The following is a 25,360-nucleotide window of genomic DNA, read 5'->3' as shown; positions in this document are numbered from 1 at the left end:
GAGGGCCGGGCTGTGGAGCCCAGCATGGGGTCCCGGCGGCACAGCTGGTGGGAGCGCTGAGCTTGCTGTGCCCCCCGTCCCCGCTGGCAGCGCGCAGGGGCGGGCAGGCTGCTGTTAAAGCATCGAGCCTCATGCTCCTCTTCTTTGCGCTCTGGTCTCGCCGCGCTCAAAGGTTGTAGGCGTCTTGGGGTCCTGACGGGGCAGCGTCGTGGTTTGTGCGGTCTTGGAAGGAGAAAAGAGGTTTTCTGGTTTAGACGAGGGGAGGAAAAGCTGACTGTCTCACCTTCCCTTGAGTTTCACCCCGTAAAAGACTAAAACACGTCTACTAATTGCCCTTTGTTTTGCCCTTTTCACAGAATCCTCCAAATCGTGGCTCTTCCTTTGGTTTCTCAGTGTTTAATTTGATGAATGCAATCATGGGAAGTGGGATACTTGGCTTATCCTATGCTATGGCCAACACAGGGATCTTTGGGTTTAGGTAAGTCTGGTTTTTATGTACACCGATTTTTAAACTCAGCTTGTAGTTTTAAATGGGCCAGAACTTGATTACTAAGACTGCTGTGCAAAAGCTGAGGAAGAAATAAGTAGTTGGTGCTTTTCAGCATTGTTGAATAGGATCTTCCCTCTTTGGTTTAGTCATTCAGATCTGGCCCAACGTTAGTCCTGCTCAGACGTTGCATTAAATTGCCACATGGTGGCAATTTCTTGGCCATTACTCTTAATAGATTTATATTTATGTTTCAAAGCTGCTGTCTCCCTTAGATCCAGAAATGGGCCTTCTGAAGTCAGGTGGCTAGGGAACCAAACATTTGAATCAGCTTGTGCTTTTGTTTGCACTTCTGCTTGTTGTACAAACTAACCTGTAGATAATGAGTCCAAAGTCACCAGAAGTGTCAAGTTTTGTAATTTTCTGAGTGTTAGATTTACTTTGTTAGAAGATTTGTATTTGTTTGTGTATGTATACACACAAACTCTTATGTTTTATGTCCTCTTTGTGATACTGTGTAAAATGGATGTGCTTCCCCAAACCCTGTAAGCAGCAGTGGAACTTAGCAAATCATGGGAAGGTCAGAGACCTTATGAGCCACAGTCAGCAGATACAAGCCATAAAATGAGGAAATCTTGTCTTGTGGTAGTTTGCTTCTTGCATGAGTAGCATTCTTAAAGATGGAAAGTGCAACAGACTGTAAAAGTGCTTTAATTGTGATTATTTCGTGGGTTTGTTGTTTGTTTTTTTTTTTAGTATCTTGCTGCTGATTGTTGCCAGCCTTGCTTCTTATTCTGTATTTCTTCTGCTCAGTTTGTGCACTCAGACTGGTAAGTGAAAAGGATTTATCTGTCAGTGATCTTTGAAATACTTCCTCACCTACATCACAAAGGCATGGCTCAGTATAATTATAATTAACAGTATGTTGGCACTTAGCCTCATCTGCTTCAGTGGTGCTGAAATATTTAACATTGGTAACAATTGCTGTTTGCCATTTAAAAATACAGTCAATGCCAAAGTGACTGGTTTCCAGTTTTTCATTTTTAATTTTTTTCAAAATGCCTCTCCTCTTTCAAAAAATAGATAGATCCTATATTTCTGTGGCATAATTAGTTTGATGCTGACTGGATGATGCTCTCAGTGAAGGCTTAAAAGCAATAAAATAGCACACTTTCATTCTTCTGCTTGTAATATATATTCTGCTTGTTGCTTGAAATGGGTATCTTTTAGGTTTTGTGATCGTACTGAATTATCATAATTCTCATAGGTGCAGGTTTTTACAGTATTTCTGGTGCTGAATAGAAGTCATGTTGCACTCCTTAGAAATGTCAGTGCTCTGAGACTGTTAAAACCCCAGATTCCAAATTCTGCAATCTGATCTGCTAGTGTATTAATTCATGCTTCCTTGCCTTGTTACTGAAAAAACTGACCAGTTCCTTGAGGGTTCATACACAAAGATCACGTTATAGCAGGAAGTCTCCATCTCTTTCAGTCACCTGGTTATTGTTTCCCTCTCATCTGTTTTCCTCTCTTTTTGAAGGTGGTGGGAGAAAGCTTCCATTTCCTTCCTTTTTGGCTTTGTTTTCTGTAGCTAGCTTTGGACTCTCAGATGGTTGCTTCCTGATTCTCCTTAGATCTTCTGCTCGTGTCTTCACCTGTTGAGTGATCTTCTTCGTTCATTCTAAAAAATATTCTTCAGAGGTAGGGTTGCTTATTGGTTGATATTGTTGGCTGCTTGATGATTTGGGACTAAGTCTTTGCTATTCTCTTTTTCTGTTCTTGGAAATCTGTGTATTAGAAAGGACTCAGAACCTTAAGTAAGTAGCTAGAAAGATAAATAAGCTCAAAATAAAAGGGAACTTGAGATATTTTTTTATGATCTTTATTTTCCTTATTTGAGGCTGAAAAGTTCTGTCTTATACAGGCACTAAGTGTTATGTTGTTGTCTGGTAAAATAATTAAAGAGATCCTTGCAAAAGAACTACTGGGCAGAGGGGAAAACTAAGGCTTGAAGATTTTGGAAGTCAGAAAAGTTTCAGTGTTATCAACTTAGAAACCTAACGTGCAAGAATGTCTTAACTCCTCAGTATTTGATCAAAGGCAGCAGTTTTAAAAATAAACACAGCTAAAATAAAGGAACACCAGTGGAACGACAGGATTAAGTTTCCTCTTGTCTGAAACTAGCACTTTACAGTTCATAATTAAGTTACCACTTATTGTTGACAGGTAGTACTAGCACCAGAACTGTCTAGTTAAGGCAGCTGGATTTATGGCCTGCTGTGTTTAATTTTTTTTTTTAATTATTATTACTAGTTTTTAAAAATACAATTTGCCTCAGATTATATTTACTATAAATCCTGTGAACTATTGAAATGTTTTAACGCTCCAACTTTTCTTTGAAGTTTTGTCTTTAAAAAGTGAGAAATATGTCCTGTTGTACCTTGACAAAGTAAAATCTGTGTACATCTTTGCTTCCAAAGTAGAGAATTGAACATTTTTCTTTAGAAAACCTACCTGCATTTGTGAACAATGCTATAGTATTAAGCTTAATCCATGGCAATGAACTGGAAGTAAATTTTAGTGATTTTATATTTAAATTCTTCTAGCTAATTTTTAAGGGTGGAGAAGAAAAACCCCTTTGAAAGTGTTTGTAAGCTATTCATTCAGGTATTAAAATAATAATATCCATCCTAGGAAAGAGCTGACCTCCAAAATCCCTTCCGAAAAGGAAACTAACCTTAATTCCATTTTAAACAGAGACCAGGATTCTTATGCACAGGCATTTTAGTTGTAGTTTAAAAATAAAGAAGTGTCTTTATTTTTAAATTGTGTTGGTCTGGACTTTGGCAAAATCAAATTATTTGTGTAGACCAAAATGTTCAGCAAAAACAATATTCCCAGGTGTCAAGTGTTAGATTTAGTTTAGTATAGTCAATCTTCTCTCCCAGAGTTAATTCATCACAGCCTATGTTGATTGGGCATTTGGGCTGAGAAATGAGAAGCTTACCCTGTAAAGCAGGGGGATGTACTTTGAAGTTTCATAGCTTTTAAAATTTATTTTAATTTTATGAGTTAGTCATGACTCTTGCTTGTACTATACTTGCCTATTTCACTTTGTATTTAAATGGATAATTTAAAAAATTGTTAATACCATAATAGAAGCCAAGCCAGTCAGTCAGAACTTGCTTATACCTATTGTGCTTAATATTTTGTTCCATATATTTCTGAAAATGCAAAAGTAATGTGATTAGGTATTAGAGCTTCCCAGTGTTCACAGGACTAACTTGATTACACAAACTGGGTTAAGAGAGAAAATATTCTAAGATTTTGTATTGCTGTTCTGGAATTGTGTGGAAAATGTCTTTGTTGGTAACTCCTCAGATGAGTGTGCTGCGTATTTGTTCCTGTATGATAAAACCAACTCTTTCCTAAATATGTTTAATGTTTTACTGATTATTTTTTTTAATGCCATTGGAAATAGCCTTTTAAAATGCCTTTTTTTTTTTCTTGTGATCAACAAATTTATAAATAGAAATGTAAAAAAAATACAGGGTAAAATCTAGTAAGGCATACTTCTTGTTTAATTATATCTGTGTATAACTTGGATCAGTGCAATGACAGATGTGAGATGAGTCCAGGTTTATGCTGAGAGGTGACTGGCTCATTTAATTTTGTCATTTAGCTTGCCATAGCATTTTGGTGTCAGTAGTAGAGCAGAATGTGAAATACCACCCTTGAGAAAATCCTATGAGAAGGTTAATGAAGAAGGTTTCTTTGATGTTCTGGTTTTGTTTTGGTTTTTTTTTTTCCTCTGGAGCATTCATCTGATTGTGTGCAGAAGTTCAGTGAAATAGAACCTCTCAAGCCTGGGCAGTTGGCAGTCTGAGGCTCCAGCCCCGTCACCTGATCCCTGTGTCTCCAAAGTCTCCTTTCATTTCACTTCACTTCAGGGACCTTGCTCAGGTGTGAAGGTCTGGCCCCTGCTGCTCAAGTTGCAGGGCTGGGCCCTAAGTTAGGATGTGACAGAAGTAGAAGCAGTGGTGTTGCAAGGAGAACCAAGGAAGAGAAAGCAAGTGTTGGGACAATAAAATTAGGTGGTTTGGAGTTTAATTTTACCCTCTGAGGCATTTATAGTTGCGGACTGTTTTATTATGCACTGAGAAAGTGAGTGGTATTTCTCAGAAAACTTTTATCTCTTTGGTATCACTGGAGTTTCTAGTAACAAAATACAGAGCAACAATGAAAGGCTTCAATATGACTTCCTTTTTTCTGGGAAGGAATTGGTTTGAGTTACCAGCAATATTAGAAATGAACTACAGCTAAAATTCAACTACAGCTTAAAGGAAACCACAGGCTATTTGAATGTGATTATGTAGGTCAGTTGCAGGTAGGGGCAGGATTTTTGTTTTGGTTTTGCTTCGGTGTGTTTTGGTTTGGTTTTTAGTAACAGATTTCAACATGGAAGGTGTTTCCCTTCAGTTTGCTTCACGGTAAATAGGGCTGAGTTTTTAAAAGCTGGCAGGCTGGTGGTTGATGTTTATATTCTTAGAAAGATGAAAATGGATCCTCTGTTGTTGTCTTAATTTAAAAAGAAAAGTACCCTTTTAACAAATAAAATATGGGAATAAGTTATATCTAATTTTTCAAGCTAAGTTCAGAATTCTCCACCTATAGTGTAACGTGCAGAAATCTTTGGGAGAGAGCAATTTGCCATTAGTGTTTTGTTATTATTTAAATATTAATATTTTGAATGTTGGGCTTCTGGAGAGTCTCTGAATGGTTGAGTGTATTTTGTAGCAGGAGTACAGGTGTGAATAAAGGCTTTTTTATAACAATAAATACTCTTTATTTGTGTCTTTAATGATATTCATTGAAAAAGGGGAAAAAAAGGCAAAGCTAGAGCTTCAAAATTATTTTGAAGTTAAGAATATTTTTAACTTTCTTTCCCTTACTACTAGCTGTCACATCTTATGAAGACCTTGGCTTATTTGCATTTGGATCAACTGGAAAGGTGAGTATTTTTACATACGAATTTTTCTTCTTGGTCTCATGCTTCTAATATGCAACTGTACTTTGCATAGTAAAGAGAAATAAATAAGTAGTAGAATTACAGACATCCCAGGATACTGAAAAATCCATTGCATCCTGAAGCTCTTTGCTATGTTTCAGTTATTGTGTCTGGTCTGTAGGAACCCAAACTTTAGTTAACTGTAAAATAGATATTCCTTAAACGCACGGTGTTGTGCTACTTTCCTGTCAGTGTGTCCATTTTTCAGTTGAATGTAGAAATATTGGCTCACTAGCATTGTTTTCAAGTTGGCCCACCAATCCATTTCAGGTTTGTTAGGGTCCCATCTTATGTCTGCTGTAAACTGTTAAGAGACAGGTAAGTGATTTACTGTTGGTGTTCTAGCATTTAATAAAGAACTGAGAGAAGTGTTTGCCTTCCATGTAGTTTCCACAGTAGGGACAAATAAGAGTATGTTTAATGCATGTTAATTTCTTTCGTTTAGTACACTTTTCAGATGACTGTGTCTTAATTAATTGTTTTATCTTATTTTTTTCAAAAAAAGCCCACCAGCAAACTAACAATTTTTGGTATAACAGGAATCAATGCCTTTTTAGTAGTGTGCACTGAACCTGTTTTTCCTAATAATAATAATATTGCCAGTAATACCTAGTGCGCAGGAAATTCTACTGGTGAATACTGCACATTTAATAATAAGGCTTCTATACTCTGTGCTTCACTAACATGATGCTAAAAGCAGATTTTACTACACAGGAGTGGGGTTTTCGTGGTTTATTGAAACACTGAATTTTTTTGAAAATCAGTACTGCTTAACAGACTAGAGTCTAATTACTTCTGTGTTAATGTAACTGAGAATTACATCTGAGCTATTAGGTGTTTGCAAGACTTCCATTAGCATTAATAAGCAGATAGGAGTGTAATCTGTGAGGATCAATACTTATCGATCAAAGTTAAGATGGGATCTACCTCAATAGATGAAAAACCTTAATATTAGCAAGGTATGAAATAAACCTCTTTTTTTTTACTGAAGCTGTTCTGTGCACATTAAGCACAAGCTGTTAGACACACAAGTCCTAGAAATGTAGAACTTAAGGAGATATTAAAATGGGACTTAACCTGCCTTTGCTGTGAAGCAGGGCTAAACATACATAAGTATTCTTGGCAGATGTTTGTCTGATCTGTTATTTAAAAGCTTAAATGAAGAAGATTTCACAGCTGCACTATGTAGTCAACATCAGTAATTTTTTTAAATTCTCCCTAATGTACTTTTAAATAATTTTCAGTTTAAATAGTTTGTGATAAAAATAATCTGTTCCTATGTTTTCAGTTTTGATTGGAGAGCACTAGAGTATTTCTAGGTTGGGAAGCTGTTGTTTCAATTAATAATTAAGTTTACCAAGCTTTCCTGATGAACGGACATTTTGTGGAACACTTCATCTTTCTCTCACCTTTCTTAAAACTTGCCTGCAAAATGGAGCACAGTGAGCTGGCTGAGAACTTGGCAGTATTACCTATCTTTTAGATAGAGCATGGCTGGTACTATGTCCCAAAAGAAGATTTGCTGTTTCTGTGGGGGATTCATGCTCACTGACTATTTCTCTGCTTGCAGTCTAATAACTCTTTAAGTCATATACTCGAGGTCTGCTTCCTGAATTAATTGATTTTTAATTGCTCTTGTTGATTTTTTTTTTTAGACTTCACTAATTTAACACAAGCATTCTGAAATCTACTCCTGTCCCTGAATTCTCCTCACCTTAGCCAGGCACAGGTGGCTTAATTCTTTTTTTCTTTGAAGTAGTTCTTACTCTTTCCTCACTCGAGTCCCGCGCTCGTAGTATAGACCGAGCGCTGTAGACCTGGCTTGAGCGGCTTGTCTGAGGCTGATAGTAAACTTACTGGTTAACTGCTCTACTTGTTGAGCAGTTATCTCATGATGGTTTTCTGTTAAAAATATTCTCTTGAGATCTGTGAGAATGGAGATTTTCTGCTATTGGAAGATTTCTGATTCTCCTTTTCCAAAGACACGAAGCGTTTGTTTCCTTCTATGACTAATTCCAAGATACCACCCTTTTTGCTTTTTATTTCCCCCCCCAGCTCCCTTCCCCTGGTGACTTTTGAGCTAACTTTGAATTTGTTTAAAATATGATTTGATTTTCTAGCTGATCAATTGGAAAAATGGCAACTCTGTTTTCAGATTTTATTTAAAAGTACAGATTGGATTTTCTTTTTGTGCCTTAATTTTTTTTTCCCAAGTTGACTTAATGGCAGCACTCATGTGGGATGATCCTGCTACATCAAGAAGAGCACTGATTAGAAAGAAAAACTGTACTAGATGATCTATTTTAGAATTCAACTGAAAACTCTGGGAAAATATTAGACACTTTTAGGTTTTTTTTTTCAGTTGGATGTTAATTCTTTGGATTCAGACAAATATTTTAATATTCTTGTGATAATTTCTGCTTCTGTATTAGTCCAGTATGAATAATCACAATTGCTAAAGAAAAATCTATCTAGTTCACATTTAAAAGAATAGTGGCATTCATGACAGTTAAAAATATTCAGGGTTTTGGGGTGAGGAAATAGCTTGTACAAATCTTTGCTGTCTGTCTTTTCAGAGGTGAATTATTGCTTTAATTGGTACTTGCCTGATATCAGTTAGAATGCACTTACCCTTTTTCAGTGATTTAAAAACTTCATCTTCTGCAGAACAGGCTTCACTCTGTAACTTCTCTGGTTTTGTCATTTCAGTATGTCCAGGGAGATTTTTTGGTCTTTGTAATCATTTTAGATTGCATTGGTTTCCATGTGTTAAAGTCTTCAGTAAAGAGAAGATGCCCTTCCTTTCAATATTAGTTATCACTTCTACATCTGGTCTGTTTAAGATACTACATGTGTGTTTTATGACTGCTGTAGACATATGATTTTAGTTATCCTTGCCCTTTTTAAAGAAATCAATTCTTTTTTATAGGTCCTTGTTGCAATTACAATAATTATCCAGAATATTGGAGGTAAGAAACTTCATGTGCTCATTATTAACTGAATGCAGTATAACCTCTGCAGTCTACAAAGCTCCACAAACACCAAAGGCAATAATAAATGCAAGTGTTCTAAAGAGACCAATTAAAAGGACAGAAAACTTTCAGAAAAGCCTTATGTGATCATGCTAAGCAGAAGTGCTGTAGTCAGGGGGGACATACGAGGGGTTGGGGTACTGCATGGCTGGATGTGGAGCACATTCATTATAGCTGGCCTTGCTAACTGGGAGGGCCTGAGGAAGCATCTCCTCTAGGCTGTACCATACATTTAGATCTGGTAGCTACATTTTATCACATCATGTGTTTTGTCTTTTGCTGTTGGAACTTGCTTATGCATTTTAGTGATTTGTGTAACAACTGAGTACTTACTTAGCCATGAAGTTTCATATGTTCTTTATTAATGGTAGGATTTTTGTTGTAGTTCAGTATCATTTTATTATTTTATTTTTAAGAGGGTTGTTTATTTTCTGACTTTCATTGTGGGCTGATAATATGTGCTGTCATATGCTGGGCTGTCCAGTTATATTCTTATTTTATCTTCCTTGGTGCATGACATAATACAAAGACAGCTAGTGTTGTTTTATTAAAATAATAATCTAAGCATTTAGACTCCTACTCAGGTATGTTCACATATTTGGCAGTTATGAAGTAGTCATGTCCTTAGAAATTAGTTGTCTGAAAGTACAGTGTTTAACAGAACAATTTTACATTTTTTTGACCATAAGTGGTTTGGATACTTTGAGGAGTGAGGCAATTGTGTGAAAGCTCCCTCATCTCAATCCCCTGCTCTCAAGAAGATACACAAGTTCACAAACATAGAAGGAAACAGCATTCCAGTGCTGGTTATTTTTTTCTTTAGGATTACCTATCGAGTCTAGACAATTCACTGATTGCTGGGTTTTGTCACTATGTAGAGACCTAGAACTAGACCAAGTAACTGCTTTAATGATAAAACTAGAATATTTTGTTATATTAAAAGCTGCAATAATAAAAAGAAAATACTACAAAGCCCAAACGTTAATTTCAGGCAGGAATGAATGTATTAATTCCAAGATCAAGGATTATTTATTCACACAGATTTTAGAGAATGTTCTGTAGCAATGAACAGGGTTTTTTTAATTTCCTTTCCCTTTTGAGTGGACCTCTGAATAAACAGTAGTACAGAAGGAGGGATACATAGTACAGGTTCTGGAGACTGGGATCGTGTACAGGACTCTGTGGTCAAAGGAAATATGACTCTCATTTCTTCCTCATAGCAGTTCATAACCTTCTCTGTGTCATTTTTAATAAAATTCAGCTCAGTAACTCTAGAACCCCAAACTAGTGCTGGATATTATCAAACTAGTTATTCTGTCTTCTGCAGTGGACTTCTCTGCCAACAAGTCAGGCCTCGTTTGCCAACCATTGGTTTTCCGTTTAGCTCATTAAAAAGTAGGTATTTGCAAGTCGAAACTCTTCTTTTAAATGTTTTTTAGTGACCTCATTTTGATGGAAGCTTTCAAAGCTGTTTTGGTTCTTCTGGTTCCAAAGACAATATCTTTCATGTGAGAGAATGGTAGTAGTTCACACATCTGGTATGTTTGCTTGCAAAGATCATGTAGTTTCAAACAGGGAAAGCTGACATCTCTCCTCTGAGTCAGGGTTAGTGGCACCAACACATGCCCCAGTCTGTGAGGAAGGGTGATCCACTATGGAAACACAGGTTGCAAGTTAGGCCTCCTTGGCACCTTCTCCCATACAGAAGATGTGTTGTGCTATCATTGCACAGAGCTGTCGCAGCTTCTGTATAGTATTTGGATTTCTCTCCTGAACAACTGCCCCTGCCAGAGTCTCGGGATGCTGCAGTCCAAGTCAGCAGAGCAGCACTGTCAGGAATTGTCTTTGAAGATAACTCTACTGCTGGCTAACAGGCTCATAAAACAAAAAAAAATAATTATGGAGAGTTCTCTTCACCTCTCATCTCACTGAGCTCTGACTTGAAGAAGTGCGTAGAAAGAAATTTTCTTGTCTTTTGGGTCCTTATGCAGATTTTTTATGGGAGTGGTGAAACTGTGTATTTTGTCCTGAACAGGAGCCAGGTTGGAATTAAGTGCAAAATGAACCCACTCCCCTTAGTGCCCTTTGGTAGGTGTTCCCCTCTTTTTGTTCTTCTGTCCCTTTGAAGGAACCAGCAGCACTTGTGCCTGTTAGGCAGACATCCAGACTCTGTCAACGTCTCTAATTTCAGAGTAAGGCTAAAAATAAAATTGTTTTCTCTTACCTCCTCCATCATCAGACCTGGGCACGTTGCATCATCCGGTATCTGATTTCAAAAGTGATTGGAGAGCATGAGATAATGAATGACGGTTTGTGATTAAAATAAGCAGCTTTACTAGGGTTATTGTCACTGTCAGCATCTTGTCTGGGCTTTTAAAAAGTTTGGTCTCATCATTTCTAAAAATAATTTGAGTGCAGAAGTGATTTACATTTGTTTGTGGTAGAGAGAGGTTTTTAGTAATACTTTTAATATAGTTATGCTTTCTAATTTGTCATCATGCTTTTCTAAAAAGAAAGCCTAGGCTGCAAATTTGATTTAGACGTCCTAAGGGTATATGCTTATGGATTTCTACAGATAGGGGAATTGATTTTCCTACTAGCAGGATACCCAAAGAAAATCAGAGGATTTTTGTACAGCTACAGCAAGGCACTGGTTAATCAAATTTGGAAATTGAAAAGTTACAAAAAGATTTCAAATACATTGCCTGGAATTTTAACGTATCTTTAATGTGAGTACTCAGCTTTCCTGCAGATTTTTAGCTGTCTCTTGGAACACTTTGCGTTATGTTAATCCAAGTAACACAAATCAAATACCAAAATCCATGTAATTACAAAGGATTAACTGTGGATGCATCATGATGATGTTAACTTTGCACTACTCAAATGTAAATTAAGGTAATCTTAAATACTATGACTTACAGATTTATAGAATGTATACAAATTCTTAGTTTAGAGTGATTAAACTGAGAATGTTTGCCTAGCTTTCCTTCTGTCAATATGTATCTACTTATTCTTGCAATGTAGGTATTTGTTAAAGTGAAACAAAGAGGTTGAATGGGTTGGCCAGAACGGCTTGTTTTTATATAGCTGTTTGTCAGTGTTTTCAGCCAGTCCAGGAGCTATTTAAATAACTAGCGATCAGTTACATGGCAAGTGTCTTCTTCTTGACAGAGTTGGTTAGTGTGTCTGTGAGGTTACAAAGTGGACATTAGAAAGGAAGCAATCAGATTCCATGCTGCCAGGTCATTACTTTGTTCATCCACTCCCCCTCCCCGAGCCTTTCCGTTCACCCCAGGCCTGTAAGTGAGGTGGTCTTCCAAACGTCCGTTTCATGCCTGCCACGCAGGAGAAGATCTTGAAGGATTTCAGACCTTGTCGTGTGTCCTCCAAGGTGAGGGAGGGCCCTGGGGGAAGTTGCGCAGCTGGAGGTGCCGAAGGAGCAAGGGAGGCTGCCACGGAAAACGACGTGTTACATGGGTCTGCTGGCTCTTTATGTAATCCTTCCCAGGAGCAACGGGAGTTGGATGGAGTCCCTGCTATTGTTTTAATAGCCTTGTGCTTCTAGGAAGTGATGGATGAGGCACAGTGGGCCAAAGCCCTGGCTCGGCGGCACGCAGCCCTTCCCCCTCTCCTGCCAGGGAAGTTCTTTGAGCTTCCTAGATGTTTCCCAAAGGGGTGAAGGAAGACAGGAATTTCTACCCCTGCAGATGCGGCTGAAAAGGGGGACAGCCCAGAGCTGCCGTGCTTGAGAGAAAATAAGTAGGAATTTGAAAGCGTATGTAATGAAGCTAGACAAGGAATTATTTTAGCAAGCCTGGTGGAAAAATGGAGACAAGCACAATAAGGTATTGCACAAGAGCAGCTCCCCGCCTGTTGCCAACACTAACAAATCTTCAGCACTGAGGTCCAGCAGGAGACGTGGGGAGGTGCAGAGCGTTCTGCTGCGGGCTGGTATCAGCTGCAGGTCCTCGCTGCTCCCGGTGCCTGCGACACGCGGGACCTGCCGAGCGCGGGGTTAACGGTTTGAAATTTATTAGCAGTGGGGTTCAGTGCAGCAGTAGGACCTGCAGTACAGCCGTGGAGCTTAGGTGGTCTGCCTGAGTGTTCTTTCCAGCAGGCTTTTATTTTTTTTTCCTATTTCCTTCGATAGGCTGAGGTACACGGGGGAGTTCTGGTGCCGAGGATCCATCTGGGTAACGAGCCCGTCCTGGCTTGTGCCCAAATGACCATGACCATTGCTGTTCAGCGCTGAGCTTTCCAGACCTTAATTTTACAAAGAATTATTTGCCTTCTAATATAAATACAGTTTAATTAAGTATAGTTTCTGTAGCCGGTGCCTGTGGGTTCTGTTTCAATATTCTGCAGTTAACATGTCCTCAAAGGTACGTGTTTTCCTTCTTTGTAAGAGTAAGTCATGAGGAAAAAAAGATTGTTCCCTCTCCCTGGAGCACTGTTTATCCTCGGGCCTGCCTGAACGCCGTGCAATAAATAGAAGTTACAGGATTAGTTGTGACAGGAGATTCAGCCCTTTAGCTGGATTTTATGGCCTGTTAATACAGCCAACGTGATGGACAATGCACAGGAACCCGGCTATGACTGTAATACGTGTCACACATGCGTTTGCTTTCGGGTAGTTGGTGTTTTCCCAGCTCCCCGGAGCAACAACCCAAGAGGTGCAGGTCCCTGGGGCTGGAGCCGGGAGGGAGAGCGTGGGATGGGGGGCCCGCGGGCCCTCAGCGCCCCCTGCCGGCCCCGCCTGGAGCCTTGTTCCACACACACCTTTTTCTGCTTTATTTCCCCTTTTTCCTGCCTTACTTCCCTTTTTCTGTGAGGTAGACAGTGCAGTATTTAACTTCGGAATCTGCGTGCTTTCTGTGTGCATTTTTGTTTTGCACATATTTATCCCCCCCGCCCCCTCCCGAGTTCATCCATTCTGAAATTTCAGTTTTTCTTAAAGTTTTTACAAAATTTGTCTCAAATATAAATGGGGGTGGGTGGGAATATCTTCCTTTTTGTTATCAGAGCACAACACTCTACAAACTTGGAAAATAAATTAGTGGCACGAGTCACGGAATAATAAAATACAGCTTCTTGTGTGCTGAGACCTTCATCGTTAATACCTTGAGAAATTTCTGAGCTTCCTTTAAGTATGGAAAACCTAATGTTTTAAAACAAACTTGAATGTTTGTTTTCACAGTGCTGTTTGCTTTTTGACCCGAAAGCCTAATTATCTTTACTGATTCAAAGTGAGGATTCCCAGTGCAGAACTGCCTTAATTAAGGGCAGGTTTGTCAGCTTCTGTGCTAATTGAACAATTGATGACCCAGGCTCCTGAGTTTTCTTATTGCAGCAAATGGTTGTGGGAAGTTTTGATACTGTAAAGAATATTTAGCCGGCTTTAGAGAAAAATGCCCAACAAAAATCCCAACCTGCAGCTATACTTTAGACTGGAATGTATGGTGAGCTCTGTAGATAATATTTCAGTGTTATTAGCATAACTGTAGAATCCAATTAAATTAATGGAGTTTTACCAAAATAAATCTGCTGCCTACACGTTCCCTGTGGAATAAGAAGGTTTTTTGTTTGGTTTTTGGTTTTTTTTTAAGCTTGCCATAGGGTAAGTTCCAGAGTAATTTAGGTAAAGAAAGTTAAAAGGGAAGCCAGGGAGTGGAAGTTCATCAAGATGAGTCTCCATAATGTGAACATTAGGCAAAGAACTCGACAACCTCTTTCTGTTCTCGGAACTTCTCCCTATGAACAAACATTCCATCTCCTTTCACTCACTCAATTCTACATCAGTACTTAAAAACAAACAAATGATTCCAACAAATTCCTTTGGTTTTGGAGCTTTCACTAGGAGGAAATACTAAAAACAATACATCCCGTAATTGGGAAATTTCTTACAATCAAATATGTGAGGATTCATTGCAAAATGAAAACAAAAGAGCATGCTCTCAAGGCCATATGATGTGAGAGCTGAAACAGTTGCTGGTTTTTCAGTGGCATCCATGCATCATTCCTGATGTTTCCACAGGATTGCTTACAAGGAGCTCAATGCAGTCCTGAAGTACTTCCTATCTTGCTATTTCATTCTAATTCTTTGCAAGGAAAAATGGGAGCTTGCCCAAAATCTTAGCTAGTTTCACTTTCTTTCTTGAAACCCTTCCCTGCTTTCCTTTTTAATGTTGTCACGTTGCTTGGATTAGGACAGATTCCATTTTAAACAACCTTCATAGCAGCAAAGGGAGACACAAGCCCAAGGGGGTTTGCCACATGCAGTTGCTGTGAAAGATCCAGCTCCATTGGGCTGGAGTGTGTTTATTCTGCCATTTCTGTCTTTCAGTTTCTAAGCTGTTCAGTATTTGGGGGAAAAAATAGGGATCTTGCTGACTGAACTCTTTAGAGGATGAGAGTTAGATATATTTTCACTTAATTATCTATAGGCATTCGTGAGGAATCTCTTGTCTCACTTGGCATTCCCCCAAGCTTGCTGTCTGCTTGTCCTGACTCCCAAATCAGCACCCCTCTTTTTTTAACAAGAGCTGAACAGCCAGTGTGCCTGTGTTGATACAGTCTGTTTTTCCCCAGCCCCTGTCTTCTGCATCAAGTTTGGAGGGCAGCTTCATTCTGTTTTTGCACAGTGTTTAATAACGTAAGACACCTTTACAGCACGTTAATATGATCAGCTACGTTGGTAGCTGAGGAAAAACTAACTGGAAGAGTTAAATTCAGTCCCTTCAGTTAAATGATTTGAAGGGATTTATCACCAGCCAAGTTCTAAGGAAGGAATACATTATATATTTACACATAAATTTAATGTGCGTGTTCTCTTGCATCATTGCACTAGACTTCAGCAGTTGATCTTTTTTGGGTAGGATAATACGGAAAAGTTATACTTCTTTTTCTGGTACCCAAAAAGCAACTCACATATTTGATTTTAAGGTTGGGCTACCTCAGAAGAGGTGTTTTGGAGCCTGTTTAAAAAACAAAACAAAACATAACCTTGGCCTCCCTGTTCTACAGCCACTAATGTTTTATCAGGTCGGAGCACTTATGCTCAATGTTACACGATATTGTAGCACAATAAGGACATTCTGAATCATGTATGCATGGTATGTATATTTATAGAGAGTCATATATCATGGTGGCACTACAGGTTATAATAATGAAAGTGTAAAGCAAGTACCCTATTTTATATTTTACAGACTTTTTTTTCAGTCAAAGAGCCAAGTTTTAAGACTTGGCAAATGATACGTATTTAAAGAATGTAATTTCTTGCTGCTTTCAAGACAGTGGTAAGCCTGTTGAATAATATGGTAGTAATACAATGTTAATTTCTGCTGAATACTGTTTTATGGCATTTCTGTGTCAAGGCCTATTGAAAAGTTCAAACCTGCTTAGTTTTCCATCAAGTAGCTCTTGATGCATACTGAAAATTACTTAAAAATAACATCATAGATGCAAATTTAGGACCTAAAAATCAGGAAGCAATGATACGGAAGCTGCTTGTGTAGTTGTAGCTCAGCACTTCTTGCTTCTGCATCTTGCAGAAGCCTCAAATTATGTCATGTTACACCACTCGTTCTGCAGGAAAGCTGCCTCATTCAGTGCCAAAGATAGAGGTCTCATGTTGCAAAGAAAAGGTGACATGAAGAAAACATAACATTCTTTTTTAATTTAGGGGCCGAGACTGGGTTGCAAGAGCAGTGCCTTCTGCTCTCATACTGAGTGCGTGCAAGGGGGGCGAATCCTGAAGGGAATGTTGCTTCTGACATCTGCTAATATTATTTTTTTACACACTTTAAAAGATGGATGTGTGTTTATTTTAATTTTTGTATGCTATACAAAAGCGCCTTGAAAGTTAGCTATTAAAACCTGGAAATTATTTTCAAAATGAGAGAGGAAGTCAGTACTTGGGAAGTGGGATAAACCAAAGCACGAGGTGTTCTTTTTGTTGTGTTCACTTGTGTCACAGTTCAGCCTTGTGACTCTGTAATCTCTTCCTTCCGTTACACATTATGACTGCCAAGGATAACTGACGTTTCATTTTTTCTATATAACTTGACATGGCCTCTGCTGAGGTGGGTGTCAGGGAAGTTAAGTGAAATTTCTTATTTGGAGCAAAGGATACATGACTTCTTGTCTGTCGTGCCTCATGCACTTTGCTCCTACTTGTGGTAACTTTTTCATCTTGCTGTGCCCTTTTTCAAAAGGCTTGGCTGTTTTGGTTTCAGCTTTAAAAAACAGTGTTCTTTTGCTGCCTTTGTAGTGCATTTCAGAGAGATAGACACACACAGTGGTTAGTGTCTTTTTCATGCTGAGTAAAGCTACAAGGAGCTGCTGCTTGTGAGGAGAATTACAGCTGTGTTTCTAGGTGAAGAAAAAGCAGAATTTGACTTTTAAAACTATTCAGTGTGGCCATCCTGCTCAGGTTTATGTCTGAGATTCATAATCTTATCTAAGCATCAGGTTATCGACCGAATTATTATTTATTTTCTTCATCTTCTGGAACTAACAAGAGAATATAAACTGGCAACGACAACAAAAAAAATTCTGCTGTGTGAGATTGTTTCCCATATGCCCAGAGAAAGGAAGAAAGATGCACACAAACGTTTACATGTGCAAGTTTCTTGGTGCGTGATTGGTTCCCTACTTAGGAGTGGAATTCAGTGAAATCGGACCCCGCTTTTAAAAACAAAGAGTAAGCGCACAACAAAGGATAAGTGATAAAATGATTAGCCAGAGGCTAACAGGAATGCGAGGGAAGAGTGACAGATTGCGGATTAGGAGGAAATCTGATCTGAAATTAATTTGAAGCTTTCTGTAGCCGAGGCTGCAAAAGAGCTAATTTTGAAGTCTTTCTGAAGGATCTAAATACATGAAAATGCTGACTTGCTTGTGTAGAAAGGATGGTATAAAGTAAGAAAGACAGTTAATAGATAAATTAAATAGAATTATAATTTAGAAGAATATTCCTTCCTGCCTCTCCCAATTAAATTTTTGAAAAATCTGTCTTTGCTTAGGGTGAAATACAGATCTGCCTGTAGCTTAGTGTGAGAAACTGTATTTCTTTACAGATTTTGGTGACTTAGATACATGCATGCTGTAAGGATCTGTGTCATCTCTCATTACATTCTGTTCTATGCAAAAAAGGAGAGTAAAATCAGGACAGCAGATAAATGCCTCACCAGGCACAATCAACAGCTACATGTCAACAGGAAATATACTTGAATCCTGGGAGAACCCGGGCTTTTAATTATGAAGTGAATGTTTCTTTATTTAGTGATTTAGCAAATGGTTTTAATTTAACCTTGCGGTAGGTAGATGTCACTTGGTATTAATACAGTTCTCTTTCTTTATAGAGACCACATTCCCTTTCTTCAGAATTTAACATTAACTGCTGTAGTACAGTAGTGTTGGAGCCCACACGTTTTTTAAGGTTCAAAACATTCCTTGTAAAAAAAACAAAACAACACAGCTAACTTATTAAGAAATCAGCTTGCAGAGGTTTGCTGGTTAACCTTTTAAAAAACTGTGCTTTAATTTTAAAGTATTAATAAATAAACCACAGCAAAATTCTAAAGAACTAATAAATCTAGAACCAGTAAAACTTAAACACAACAGATGAATTTTTTGTCAAGATTTAAATGTAACTAAACTTTTGTTGGCACGTTGCTAGAATTATATGCTGGCAAAGGGTGGAAATTAATAACAAAGCCTAAGTGAAACTAGTTGAAGCTGTTTGTAAAGCTTGATTTTTCTGAGCAGTTTTCTGCTGGTTTTTGGTGCAGATAAATACTTGCTGCTCATGTAAAAGAAAAAAGTTATATGAACAGTATGTGAAGGTATTAGGTTAGAAGTTGTAATTAGAAAAACCCCTCTTACTTACACCTTTGATAATTTCCTATAGTAAAGGAGAGAAGTCATACAATTAAGTAGCTTTTGGATTTATGTGCAGGCATCATTGCTTTTTTCTGAGTAGAATTATAAGCACTTGATTTCAAGTCAACACTCCTAGAAGAGAAACTTAACAATTTATCTTCCAATTTGCAGTTCCTGGATAGTTCTGTTCTTTCTGTTGTTGGGATTTCCTTGGTAGTGGGTTTAGTATGAGAAGTGGAGATCTGTCACTGGTAATCCTCTTACCTGCAAACACCAAACCATGCAGTATCTAAAGAACCTTTCAAGTCCTATTCTTATCTTTAAATTTCTGTCATGCGTTTATTAAGTACGACAGCAATTGAACAGCAGTAAAGACCGAGTCTTTAAAAAAGCCTAGTGTATTAATAGAAACAAATCTTATTTATTCTTGTCATTAACAATGTCTTATGAAGAGTAAAGGGGAAGAGGTGCTGCAGCCTTGTAGTCTGTCTCTAGCCTGTAGGTCTGCATTCCCAGGTAAAAGGTCAGATCTATATTTTATATTGCTTTGCCTTTTAGTCCTTTGGATTGTGTATTCCTGGTTTCAAGACTCACATCCTAACAGTCACTCTAGAGGCATTAGCTAACATCAGGACAATACTCAGGGATTGGCAGCTATTTTTAAAGGAAGTACAAGAGAAAATAAATTCTGATTCTGGTGCCATGGTGTCTAATATATAGCTGATACATTCCAATTGTAACCACTCTGGTTAAGTCATGCTCATTGTTACAATCAGAGTTATTGGTATTTTTCTACTAAATCTGTTCTGCTTTTATTTGCAGCTATGTCATCTTATCTTTTAATTGTCAAGTCTGAGCTTCCTGGTGCTGTTGCGGGGTTCTTAAGTGGAGACGAGAGTGGGTAAGGAAAAATGCTTCATACGGTCTGTCCTTGTCTGGAAGAAGAAAGTGGTTCAGGAGTGCTGAAGGAGATGAGTACTGACACTTCCCTCTGATCTCAAATGCTAAAAAAATTAGTTATTTACAGGAGTTCTTGGGATATGAAATGTATTTGGCATGTGCAAACCTTCTGCAGCGCAGACGCACAGAGCGTGAGTCCTTCTTTCCTCATAGCAATTTCCCATCAGAGGACCTTAAAGTCAGTGGCAAAACTCCATCTACAGAAATCTCCCTTCTGTAAAAACTTAACAGGGGAAGCAGGAGGGAGAGGAGGAGAAAGATTTAAGCTGCTGTCATGTTATCACTCACATATTTCAAAACCACAGTACAAAAACTGGCAGACATTTAAATTTAAATATTTTGTTGTCTTGCTCCAGTAATTGGACTTGTCTTGGGAAGAATGCCAGGTTTCCAGACTTGGTTTATAATTCCTTAACTTGGCTCCCTGTAAAGAAATTATTATTTGCAATTGAGCTATAAAGCTGTATGCAAGGACTGTCCCCCTCTGATTTCTACCAGAACCGCTGCAAGAAATCTGTGCATGTGCTAAGACAAACATCGTAGCTTCAGCACTGAAAGATCTTGTTCCAGTTGTTCCAGGGCTGCTGTGAATAACCCTGTATCTTAGATTGTGTTACAACTGTTTTTCCAAACGGCTGGTTTTGAGATGTTTTGAGCTCAAAATTTCTCTGGATTGAACTGGTGGTGGAATTGTCTCAAGGCTGTCTGATGTTGTATTATTCCTGAATGTTGTGGGTGAATTTTAAGTTTGAAATCAGTTTTTTAAAAGGTACTTTAGTTCATATTTTGTCATTTATAACTTTTCCATTTTATAACAAACATTTTGAGAAATGAAGTGTGGTGGTAATCTTGCTTTGTGTCTTTCTGCCCTCCTGGTCCTTGCAATAATGTTTTCAGTAAGGGGCTTTTTTCCATTGTTTTAAAACTATTATGTTTTATTTATGTATGTCATTTTTAGTCTGCTGATGTATCTCTTCCAGCTGGGGTAGTCATCAGCTTTTCATCTGGGTGCACTCACCTTCTCCTTTAAGATCATACTTTTAACTTTGCTCTTCATAGACAGTGGTATTGAGCCTGCCACTTTATCTGCTGCATGTGCCTTACAGGTTGTCCTCAAATTTAGCATATGACATCACTTACTGCTGCTTTTAATTTTACATCAGCTCTGCAAAGTGACTTTTCCCAACAGAGATATGCTTTTAAACAAACAGCTTGTGCAGACTTGCAACAGGTAGAAGAATCTGGAAGTCCTGCATGCATGCTAAAAGGATTGTTCTGTCTAAAAAAGGCAGTGTAAACAGCTTTTTTTATGGAACTGCCTATTTGATAACACTCTCAGCAGCTTTCAGTGCTTATCAGGGTCCTAGTGCAGAACATGCAGACAGATTACAGAAGTTGAATTGATAATTACAAATCATCTGAGCCATGGTAGTTCTCAGTGCACTGTCAGCAGTGCCACCACCTATCCTTTTTAGTTGAAGTTACAGTTTGATGTGGGAACAAAGTTGAATTTTGCATTTTGAAAGAGCTGAAGTTATCCACAGGAGTAGAAAGCACAGCTCAAGTGGTAAGCTGTCAGTCCGTGTCTCATACTGTTTCTGTCTCTGTTACTGGGAGTTCTGCTGATTCAGGTTTATTTGACACAATTTGACTCCTCTGTTCTTTGCCCAAGCAAATGTTTCAAATGCAGTGGTCAAGAAGTATTCCAGGTGCATGCAGAAAGCTGGCCGTCTCTGTATGCCCACATCTGTATTTCATATCTTTTGCCATCTTAATTGCCATGGCAGGTGATAATCCTTTTTGTGTATTTGTGTGATGTGCTCTAGATGATCCTGCTCTGTCAGGGGGTTGTGCTACATGATCTTTCAAGGTCCCTTCCAACTCCTAAGATTCTGTGATTCTGTGATTTCTTTGCAGATGTTAAGCATGGTTTTTTTTTACTAACACGTTTTAAATTGTGGGAAATTGTTCAACAGAACTAGTTAATCAGATATGAACCCTTAGTAGCAACTGATTTATGCAAAGGCCATAAATATCGACTAGTTTGAGTGAACTATTTTAACTAGACCACTTGTTTCCAGATGTGGCTGCATAACTGTTTGAGCTTTTTTTTTTTTTAAGTCATTAAACCACCTGATACAGTTGCACTTGGGAGCTGAATTTATCTTCAACTGTATCAAAAGTGTCAGTTAAACTATCTGTGAAAAATATTTTATATGCATATAGCATTGCAAAGCATACTTTTGGGAAAGCCATTTAAAGAATGTTCTACCCCTTGAATTACTTTTATAGATAAAGGTTAACAGGTGTGTGTGTGTGTTTGAAAGGCTCTAAGCCAGTGTGCAATATGTTCATGTCTTTATTAAAAACCAAAAACATACGTTATGAGCACTTGTTAATTGTGAGTTGTTTCAGTCTGTCTGTATAATAAGAATTCCACATAGTTTTGATGACACAAACATAATTTCAAATAAGGATTGTGTTTAAAAAGTTGTAATTTGTGAGCCCTCTGTTAACATTTAATGACCCTGTCAGGATGATATGATTGTTGCAATTAAGTTGTCTAGCTTATGTGTTATATAATTGATATGGACTGAGAGTAAGATCCTAATATAGAACATGTGAATTTGTTGTCCTGTTGCATTCAGGAATGAAATTACTGCAATTTATAAATGTCTGCTTTTAGTTAAAATGTGGGGGAGGGAGGAGGAACATCTGCATGCCAAAGAGTTTTCAGTAGAGTCAGGGATTTATATTCCACAGTTCACATTTGGAACACTTTTGTCATATGGGATTACATTTGCAGATCAAACTGATTTTAAAGGCAATATCAAAACATTTATTCTGCCTTTGGAAAATCAGTGCATTTCTACAACAGTACTTTGAGGAAAAGACAGACACATTTTTTGATAACCAGCAAATGGTCCCACTTTTTAAAATAAAATAATTGATACTCCAAAATTAAGCTGTTAACAGTTGGTTGTTTTTTTCTTCTGCACACCATCTTGTTGCAGTTTTGCCCTCTCCTTTTTCCCCCTCCTCCACTAATGTTTTTTCATTTACCATAAAGTAACCAAAATTTTTTTTCCTCTGTCCTTCTGAGCTAGGGAGCTATGATGGCAACTGTGGATTTGCCACATGCTTAGAACCAGGAGACTTAATAAAGAGGTCCCACATGTACACATCAGAGGCATTTTAGCTGACCTTACATATAATGCAGTATTCATTATACCTTTGCTTGCTGGTAACACTGTTCACCCTAGGATGGATATCCAGCATACCAGGAAAAAAATAAAATTCTGTGAATGCTCAATGCTACAAGAAGAATACTGCAGCAGGGAGCTGATCTTGGCCAAGTTGCTTTTTCACTGTAGCAGTAACAGAACTAGGCTAATGATGTATTTTGATTAATTTTTAATATAGATATTGACACATGAGGGTTACTTTGGTTTTTGATATGGGGAAGAAGCCCTCAAATTTTTCTGTTCATTTATATTACACATTTTCAAACAAGTGTCAGAAGTGGTTGTCCATAATGTAGGACAGTAGTTAATATGTGCATATAGTAATTTTTCTTTAACACAGGTGTTATGGTCCTTTCCTATGATAACTTGAGGTACTGCCTGTTTATTAGGTGCTAACCATATCCTGGACTAAATAAACTTGAAGGTCAAAGGCCAAGGTGTTTATAGGTAGTAAAGTCAGGGGCTGATGTGCAAGATGTTTATCAGTACAGGATATGGTTATTACCAAGTTAGGGAGAGCCACCCTCAAGATGTTTCTGTTTCTTAACAACTTCTGCATCTGTACTTTTGTCAGTTTGGAGATGAGATTTCAATATTTTGAGAGATTTTGAATGCATTGTCACATCATCTGCTGCCTCTACAATGCTTTTTTTATATCTATAGTTTTATGTATAAACATTATACCTGATTTCATTAGCATAATTTCCATCCCTTCTGTCCTTTAATTTTTCTGTGAATGTGCTCAAAGAATGAGTGATCATGTTGTGCAAAGTTAAAGATAAGTAAGTCCTCTCTCGCTCTTCTTTCTTATATCACGTATGGACAGCAAACATAATTTCAGATTAACTGAAAGCTGATTTACTTGTTGCTTTCTTCTATTATTTGAACCCTGTAATGATAAATGTAAGGGAAGTTGGGCAGAAGAGAGAAAAAAAAAAGGAAGAGAAAGCTGGCATGGTTAGAAAATATAACTGAATTTCCAAACAGGTATCTTAGCTTTCTCTTTCAAGCTTCTTGGAAATGGTAGGGAACTAAGGTCACGTAGGAATAACAGATTGGAAGGGAAGTTCAGCTCTAAGTGGGAATGAATGTTGCTGTTTCATCCCGTTGTGTAAACATACAACTCAGTGTAATCCAATTCAGGATACGTGTAGTGGACCATACAAGTACTTCTGTTGGAAATCTGTAGAGAATGAAATACCTTGCCCTCTGATCATTGCTTTGAATAAAGGCAGGGGTTTGCATATTTTGCTGCTTTGCACATATCAGGCCCCTGCTCCATGGAGGTACTTGCCTATGGAACTTTGCCTGCAGTGCTGGTTTGTTACAGGATGTTTCTCTGCATCCTCAATATCTGGGAACTCTATTTTATATCATGATATAGAAACTAGAAATATAAATTAATGCAAATAATGTGAGGCTGGAAATTTATTTTTCTTGTCTTAGCAGTTATTTTGTCTAAGGTAATGGTTTTGAAGTAGTACATATATTTTAAGACTCTTGAGCTTTTTATCAGTCATAAATAGATTTTTTCCAACAGGTCTTGGTACCTTGATGGGAAACTGCTGCTACTGATTACTTCAGTCTGCATTGTTTTTCCTCTGGCTCTTCTTCCTAAAATTGGTGAGTAATTAAAGGAGGGAAGCGAATATTATTCTACTTTAGTAGCAATTACGATTGAAGACTTTAAAACCTTAATGGGTTATTTATTTATTTTAACTGGCAGGGGACTGGTGATGGTGGGGATTACTTAAGTTGTTGCAGTGTGTTCTGCCTTCCAGCCCTGCCTAGTTAACCTATTACTTGGGTTGCAGTAGTATTTTGTCTGCAATACTAAAATAAAATCTTTACAGCAGAACATTAAAGACCTGCATTTACTTACAGCGTGCCATTAGTGGTAAGCCAGTTCTAATTCTGCCCTACAAAACTACATAAATGATCTGTGACAGGCAGTTGGAATGTTGTTATTCTGAGTCCTAAGCCCCAGATACCAAGCACTGTAATAGAAAACATGCACAAAATGTAAAGCTTTAGCTGTACATTAGGATCACTTTCCTTATAAATTCTCTTTTATTTTTACTGTTATTTTACAGGCTTTCTTGGCTACACAAGTAGTTTATCATTTTTCTTTATGGTGTACTTTGCTCTTGTGGTAAGTTAAAAATCTGTGCACAGCTTATCTATTTTTATTTTTTTTTCTTATTGTTTGAATGTTTTCATAAGCCTGTTTTGAAGGGAATTGTCTTCTCCTACCCCCTTAACTTTTTATGTGAAATGTAGAGTTTTCCTTAAGTTCAGTATGTACTTGCTTGGACAGATTACTTTTGTTTTGTTGAGGCATGGAAATGTTTATGAACTTCCAAGCATGTGAAAAGATTTAAAATAATTATATTTTGGACTGGTAAATGTAACAATATTTTTGTTTTGCTGACAGTGCAGTGAAGGGAGCTGGCACATAGACTTTTGTTTCCCTACTAGTAATGGAATGGAATTCTGTTTTCTTAGCTTCTAACCATTACTTACTGCAAGTACTGCAGAAGAAAATTTAATATACTCTAAATAAATTAAATTTACATGCATAATGGAATGACAGGAGTTCAAAAAAAGGCAAAGAAAACTAGAACTTCATTAAGGCACTTTACAAGATTCATTAATACGTCAATGACCTTATTAGTCTTTCCTGCTG

The 25,360-nt window shown here is 37.8% G+C and overlaps 1 protein-coding gene across 1 annotated transcript in view; it reads left to right on the top strand.

Annotated features, from left to right (window-relative positions):
* The window catches only part of SLC38A6 (solute carrier family 38, member 6), a 40,149-nt gene that overhangs the window by 1,923 nt on the left and 12,866 nt on the right, over positions 1-25,360 (top strand). Inside the window, exons 2-8 of the mRNA XM_010000700.1 lie at positions 357-478; positions 1,244-1,317; positions 5,446-5,498; positions 8,485-8,524; positions 19,292-19,370; positions 24,215-24,297; positions 24,768-24,826. Of these exons, the coding sequence (XP_009999002.1) occupies positions 357-478; positions 1,244-1,317; positions 5,446-5,498; positions 8,485-8,524; positions 19,292-19,370; positions 24,215-24,297; positions 24,768-24,826 (510 nt within the window). The remainder of the gene's footprint in view (positions 1-356; positions 479-1,243; positions 1,318-5,445; positions 5,499-8,484; positions 8,525-19,291; positions 19,371-24,214; positions 24,298-24,767; positions 24,827-25,360) is intronic.

The sequence above is a fragment of the Chaetura pelagica genome, unplaced genomic scaffold (genome assembly GCF_000747805.2).
Source record: "Chaetura pelagica isolate M959 unplaced genomic scaffold, ChaPel_1.0 scaffold36, whole genome shotgun sequence".
NCBI lineage: Eukaryota > Metazoa > Chordata > Aves > Apodiformes > Apodidae > Chaetura > Chaetura pelagica.
The sequence above is the reverse complement of the archived record's forward strand: the minus strand, read 5'-3'. Positions and strand labels throughout refer to the sequence as shown.